This window comes from Photinus pyralis, unplaced genomic scaffold (genome assembly GCF_008802855.1).
Source record: "Photinus pyralis isolate 1611_PpyrPB1 unplaced genomic scaffold, Ppyr1.3 Ppyr1.4_LG8, whole genome shotgun sequence".
NCBI lineage: Eukaryota > Metazoa > Arthropoda > Insecta > Coleoptera > Lampyridae > Photinus > Photinus pyralis.
The window spans coordinates 36,036,741-36,044,404 of record NW_022170819.1 but is presented as its reverse complement, the minus strand read 5'-3'; the positions used below and the strand labels follow the sequence as shown (position 1 = coordinate 36,044,404).

At 36.7% G+C, this 7,664-nt stretch overlaps 1 protein-coding gene and 1 pseudogene across 1 annotated transcript in view; one reads left to right on the top strand and one right to left on the bottom strand.

Annotated features, from left to right (window-relative positions):
- Positions 1 to 312: 312 nt before the first annotated feature.
- On the bottom strand, positions 313 to 3,739 carry LOC116178633 (annotated as a pseudogene).
- A 3,255-nt stretch (positions 3,740 to 6,994) lies between these two features.
- Positions 6,995 to 7,664, top strand: part of LOC116179793 (cytochrome P450 9e2-like) — a 9,593-nt gene continuing 8,923 nt past the window's right edge. Inside the window, exon 1 of the mRNA XM_031499634.1 lies at positions 6,995 to 7,152. Coding sequence (XP_031355494.1) covers positions 7,085 to 7,152 — 68 coding nt within the window. The 5' untranslated portion in view covers positions 6,995 to 7,084. The remainder of the gene's footprint in view (positions 7,153 to 7,664) is intronic.

Sequence of the window (7,664 nt, the reverse complement as noted above, 5' to 3'; positions counted from 1 at the left end):
CATATTGAGCCAACTGCTATCCAAATTCAAAAGTGCCGCGAAACGTTCATCCTTTCGACTTGAAAGGTAGGTGGCTCGGCTCGTAGTTTTTTTCCCCAAGTTGCCAACGATAAGTACAGGGTAAGTCAACGTTTTCAGTGTCGGCTTGAGGGACCCCTAGGATCATTACAACCCTGAAATTTGGAACTTCATAACTTCAAAATTGTGTCCTGTAATGAAATGATCGGAAAAACATAAAAATATAGGTTTACTTTTAAAGATACAATTGGTTTTCTGAAATTTACAGTTACGTTTTTAGAAAGAAAAACACAATAAAAATACAATATGTTTAATACTTTATTCTGCATCTATACACAATTTATACTTACTCTATTAATAGTTTAGTAATAAACCCTTCGAGGTTTGAGTCCAAACCAAAACCCTCCCTCGGCATTTAGATTCATCTGTTTTCGTGAGAGTTTAATTGGAACTACCGATTTTTTGACAACGACTATTTCGAAGTATCTCAAAATGTTAAAAAATAGCAGTTTTGTTTCAAGTAGAGCGAATCTGTTTGCAATGCAGCTGCGCGGTCCAGCGCCGAACGGCATGTAGCTGTAAGGTGTGATGTTCTTTCGATTTTCTTTGCTAAACCTTTCAGGATCGAAACGATCGGGATCGGGAAAGTACTTCTCGTCCAGTTGCATTCCGTACATAACCAAAACAACAACGTCTCCCTTTTTCAGATGAACCGGTTTCTCCCCCTCTCTTTCAGGATGAATCGTGTACGGTTTGACGCACATTCGATCACTTCCCACGGCAGTTGGCCACTTGCGTAAAACTTCTGGAATGATATGTTAGCGCCAACCCTGTATTCACTCACACTTTACCCGATATCACCATATCCATATACTCCATTTTCATCAACCCTTCATACGTTAAGATCCCGTTTCCATTCTTCAAAACGTTGTCGACTTCCTCCCGCAAGGTTTCTTGTAAAAACGTATTAACTGCAAGCTCGTATGCGGTAAAACACATCAAAGTGGAAACCGTCTCAAATCCGGCAAAGAAGAAAATCAAAGCCTGGGCGGTCACATCATCGTCACTCAACTGCAATTTTTGCCTAGTCTCTTCCTTTCCAATTTCGGATTCTTCAATTACGGAGAATCCAGAGTCGATATTCTCGTTCGATCGTTCATGCTTCAGTCGTCCTTTTCTCGCCTCCATGAGAAGGTGAATCATGTCAGGTCGCACGATTCCATCCCTTTCGCGTGCGGCCATGTTACCAGTCACAAGATTTCGAAAGAACGCACTAACCTTATTGTTAAATAGGCGTACTCCCAAAAACTAAAAACAGTGCGCTGACAGTCAATTAGTCCGATCATCATGTTACCTACAGTCGCCAACCTTGGTGAAAACATCATTATGAGGAACTTCATATTCTTCCAAAATCCGCCGAAGTTCGTCGTCTCCTTACCCATTTGATAGAATTCGTTTTCTCGCTCCTTTAGGGAATCTCAATTGATGCCAAATGACGCGGACGCGATAACGTCGTTAGTAAATCGCGTGAAGATATCCTTGAATTCCACCGTAACCGTGTCCTCGGAACCTTCAACTCTGAAGTGATTTACGAACCTCTCGGCACATTCCGACATTATATTAAACATGGCTTTCATTTTACTGCTGGTAAACGAAGGACTTAGTGTAGCTCGCATCTCCTTCCATCTCTCACCTGCAGCTCATAGTTGGTAAACTTAAATCGCCAATAAGAGTATCGTTACCTTTAAGAGAAAACAGATTTTTGCCCCACAAAGGTTCACATTCTTCGGGCACGAATTGGCTATGGTCGATGAAGTGATCGAAGTCCTTAACGGTGATCTGTTTGATCAGTTCAGGGTCCCTGATTGCCAATACCGGTCTCGCTAGCTGGTACATGCCGGCAAATCTGAAATAAAAAAACAGAAATTTATCGGCATTTGTAATACATCTTCTGACACATTTTCAACAATAGGAATGGCGAACAAACTTGTTCCAGATCCGTGAAATGCATATTAGGTAATCATTTGAGGAATTTAAAGTAAGGGCTGTAACTTTTGAACTAGTAACCCAATCTTGGATCTGTTTGAAATTATGCATTCTGCGAGCCACATTCTATAAGAAAATTTTTTTTCCGCGTAAATCACGTCTACAAATGGCTTATTGCTAACAAGTTGTTCCTAAATAAAGATAAAATAAGATACACACTGTTTAGCATGTCCTCGGCTCAAAACAAAAATGCGGAAGTTAGAATCTCCATATCAAACTGTCCCATTCAACATACTCAATCCTTGCAAATACTTGGAATGCTGTTCACCGAAAATTTAAAGTGGAAGACGCACATTTTGTCGCTAAACTCCAAACTTTCAAAATCAATATTCAAAATTAGACAACTTAGAACTTTTTTAAATCCAGAAACCTTAATGTGTCTTTGCTATGCTGAAATTGAATCCAGACTAAGGTGGAATCATCATCTGGGGTAGCAGTGGACAGGTTCAAAGCACCATCGCCAGAGTTTCACTGACAACTAGCTGTAGACCGCTATTCATTCAAATGAATATATTAACCGCCATTTCTTTATATATTCTTGAAGCCGCAAGTTATGTACACAAGTTTAAATTTAAGTTGATCGACAAGTACAACACAGTACACTCACACAACACAAAGGTCCAATCACATCAAAATTCCACATCATAGATTAAACGTCACAGCCAACAGTCCTCTCTGCATGCCTGTCAAAATATACAATCATCTCCCGAATACACAGAAACACCTACCCTATGAAATATCTCGTTGATAAACCATACTCTAAAATACATGAATTTTTCATAGATAATTTGAGTTGAGTTTATATTTAGTTAATGGTTAGAAGTTATGTCTGTACTTTTTTAAGACGAATGTGTGTAATTTATTATAATTATTTTTTCCTAATAAACACTATTATTATTTTATTATTATTATTACCCTGTATAATTATGAATTTTTTGCAGGACTGTTAAAAGATCTTTATTATAGCTCAAAAACGGATTACACTCTCAATGTTATCTTTTTATTATTTTTGTCAAAAAAAGACAGCTTACCCTTTATACAGATTTCTCTTTGAACTTAAGGTTCAAAAAACAGTAGAAGTTTTACAGGTTACCAATTAGTTAGCTACATAATTTAAGTACCTAAATTAAAGACGAGAGTTCTACTCCGTATTACCACAGATGCAAATATACTAATAGTATATATTTACTTCTGTGGTACGTTTAGCTTGAAATGTTAATGAATTTTAGTATGCACGACAAACACTTTCAGGGCCATATCAATTACGCCCACATTTACGACGATAACGTACCTAATTACTCAATTAGAGAGGTAGGTACTTGCTTCATCAGCCAATGTGCAAAGAGACAGGCTCCGTTTATCATATACTACAAAATGAAGATTAAAGTTACCTGGCACCTGGAAAACCGTCGTACAACAGCCTAAAGTTGTCCGCCATCGGATTCAGCTGCAAAATCATCTTCGCAGTTTCCACCCACAACTTCCCAACGCTGAACTGGATCACTCCCCTCCTCGTCCAAAATTGGAAAGGTCTAATTAACGCGAAGTAAATAAACAGGCACACACCTGCCAGTATTAGAATCAGCGGCATTGTAGGTGTGCGATTAGTTCTAAATGCACGATACACTGTAGAGGTTCTTTATTTCCAGCTTTTATAGATCGATGCGGTGAGTCACCATGACGTGCCCACATTTACACGAGATTCGAATCCCCCACTTACTATTATCTTGGTTTCCCATATTTCATTGTGTTTGCATTATTTCATTGCTCAAAGATTTCTAATTACCGACTCCTAGGACTTTTAAATTTCCTTTGCAAATTGTCAGTCACTTCAGCTTCCCCAGTGATGATAATTATTGGAGGTGAACTTATAGCCCTTCATTGATGCAATTTTGCAAATGTAATTAGACTAACCCCACTGCGTCAAAATTGAAGTCCAAAATTCCACCAAAAAAATGTTCTGAACTACATTTGTTATGAAAATGTTTAAGAAAACCTACATCATTTTTTATATTTGAGTTTCACTGCCTTCGAAGGACCGTACGATTGCACTTTATTCTGGAACAATACATCGGAAATGGGTACCAACATGGGGCCTCCGCTAACAACTCGACGCTAACCAAGATGAACCTTCGGTTCTCAAGATGTCTGCAATAAAAGAAGTCGGTAATGGGGGTGATCGGTTTCCAGGCCCAATATTACCACTATAAATAAGTTCGGTTAATTAACACTTATAATTGCACAAGAGGTTTGTATTTTACCGAGTAAATTTGGGTTGTTAAGGTAATGAAAATCTGTTGCCTAGCAATTAGACGAGAAAAATCCAATTGCTAAAAGGCAACAGATTTGAATTGCAACAACACAAATTTACTCGGTTTAAATACAAACCTCGAGTGTAATTCGGCAGGACAATTTAACGAACAAGAAATTCACCAAACTAATCAATTATTGACAGACGTCAAACTAGTCATATGGGAAAGGATAATGTGATAATTGGTTTGAAAATGAGTAAGTTGCAGGTAACTTTTGCCGCTGTCAAAGTGACAATTGCACTGCGGCTTATGCGATTTTTTATACATGAGTTGAATAGGGTAGATGACAAATTTTTTAAAACTGGTTATAACTGTTCGTATACCTCTACTATAACTTTAAAATATGATATTTCAGCAAAATAAATCATATTATTGCTAATTTATGCAATTTAAATTGTAGATTTTTATTCTAGCGCCAAAACGCTGTTTTTGTGTTATGGCGGTGTCTGTGACGTCACAGTCCGGACAATAATTATAAACACATAACTCCAGAGTAAATAGTTTAAAAGATTTCGTGATGAATTATAACTACTATAAGTGGTGCCCTACCATGGGGTACACCTAGTCGTGGTGGTAGGGCTCAGTAGTCACATTTTTCTGTGGCACAGCTAAGTATCCCAGGCGGGTAAATCTGGTTCCAAGGATGCTGTATCATTCAAATGCTTCATGGAGTAGAGAAATCCAAAAGGGTTCTCGACTATTGCTTATTAAACGTAATATAGAAAACTATATTGACATGAGTAGCACATTTTTCACTTACGTTAACTCCTGAGGCGTGTGGTAGACGACAATTTGGACAACTTCCGAATCTGATTCAGCCATTTTCCGATAGAGTTTCGAATAATTGGACTAAATCATGACTTGTTAAACGTGATAAAGGAGACTTTTTCGACACTAGTACTCCTTTGGACACTGAGGGGTTGTAAAAGTAGCTTGATGGTAGGGCAAAGAAAATAATTGTTTTCTTCGTCGAGAACTAAGGAAACTGCATACAGCTTTGCGTGGACCGTGTTGCCGCCAAATTTTGACTTAACTGCATAAGTTGCCATCACGCTTAAGAGTCTTCTGTTCAACTGCACCCAGTGTAAGGTTCCATAAAAACTGTTTTTCGAAAAAAAAAATTGTTTTAAGAACTACTTTATAAATTTAGACCTTTATCTACAAAATGTTCGTAATGTAGAAAACTCTTAAAGTGGACATAGCTTTCTGAATCATCTCCATATGATAGCTTCATGACCAAAAATCAAAGCATCTTAAAGTACACATTCCTCTTAAATAACTACATTCTTGTAAAAATCTAAGCTTAACTTAAAAGCCTACAAAGTTATATGGCAGATTTCTGATGAGCAAAAATCTTTGTTTGATGCAAGAAATATTCCCAACATCATTACATCAATTTTTGGCAGATTTGAGGCTATCAGCTTTCGTATACCCTTTCCATTCTTATCTGGTTTTAAAAACTAAACTTTAGGATAATATAATCACTATGAAATGGAACAAGCACTAAATTAAAAAACGTATAGACAAACTCTATCAACGCACAGAGGATTAGGATAATGACGTCACGTGCTCTGATTGGCGTTTGATATCACGTGACAAATGCCGTTATTTTTTAATTTTATTTTTACTAAAATATAAAAGTTTCTCGTGTACATTATCAAAGAAAGTTATTTTGCGATACCCTGGCACCTTACTCTATCTTATGAAACAAAAATTTATTTACTCTTTTTCCACTCTCATGTACCCTATTGTCGCTGAAATACCACACGTGAAATTATCGCTGTAATTGAGCAATAATTGCACACCTCATATGGCATAATTCGTTCCCATTGGCTCAACAATTTGAAATCTCGACATTTCCCTGGTCGAAATGTGAAAAATGTCAGATGAATTGAATAGCCAAATATATTTTGACTATGTACCATTTAATGCGATTGTCTATGACATTTCCTTGCTTATATATTTTGCAAGCAGTATGTCTAGTCAAAAGTAATATGGTCTCAACTGTCCTTCAATCAGATGTACACTCGTATAACACCAGGCAAAAAGACAACATAAGGCTACCTTTTTGTAGACTAACAAAAACTCGAAATGGTTTGACTTATCAGTCACAGGTATTGTATAATTGTATTCCCGCACATATAAAAATACTTCCTTTAAAATTATTTAAAACTTCTATCAAAAAGGTACTTATAGAAAATGCTTTCTATTCATTTGACGAGTTTATAAGTCACTGTCGCAGAATTGAGTAAGGAATATGCATGTCTCTTTGTTGTACTTGTATGTACTTTTTATATACCTTTGTGTCTGTTAAATTACATATGTATGAGACTTGACTAGAGTAAGTTTACCCACACAATAACTCAATAAATATATATATTATTATTATTATTGACTTTGCTTTATCAAAACGAAACTGAAAGGTTAAGAGATAGTGTGTGGGGTTTCAACTCGGGTTTCAACCTCTTCACTTCATGGCGAAATCTTAGTCGAGATAAATTAAAAAAGCAGGAAAATATTAGTATACTTCCTACAGGTGAATCGTTGTACTTGATTACTGATCGTACAATGTTTCTGAATTTTTAATATTTACTCGCTCTTTGCCTGTTTGTTTTGTTTACTTCGCGCTAATTAAACCTGTCCAACATTGGACGAGGAGAGGCGTGGTTCAGCTCAGCGTTGGAAGACAGTGGTGGGAAAATGTGAAGATGATTTTGCAGCTCACGCCGATGTCGGATATCTATAGGTTGATGTACGACGCCTTTCCCGATGTCAGGTAATTTGGATGTTCTTATTTACGGTAGACACGCAGATGACGGAAGAACTTTTGTTATTGTTGCGAATATTACCTAATATCCCACGTTTTCTTCAAGATTGGTTTCAACAAATAGAATCATTTATTTTGAGAACCAAAGATCGGACAAGTCCACCTTTTCTCTTGCAAATAGTACTGATACTATTGTTCATGTGGGTGTTGGTAGTCAGATGCATCAAGCACACATCGTGCATTTAGCACTCTGATTCTGCAGAAGAAAATATCTCGTTTACTATTACTCTGAGGGAAAGAATGAATAGAAATGAACTTGTTTAGAATAAAATTTTCTATAATATCCATTGGTCCGGAACGCTCATTTTCAATTGTTATTGTTTTTTATGGAAAAATGTGAAAAATGAATCTCTAAAATTAACAGTTTGCTATTACCAAGTAAAATTCATCCGATCTTTTTGAAAATCCGTATTTAGTAACTTCTTTTGATAACAATATGACAAACCCGATCACCGTAGGTT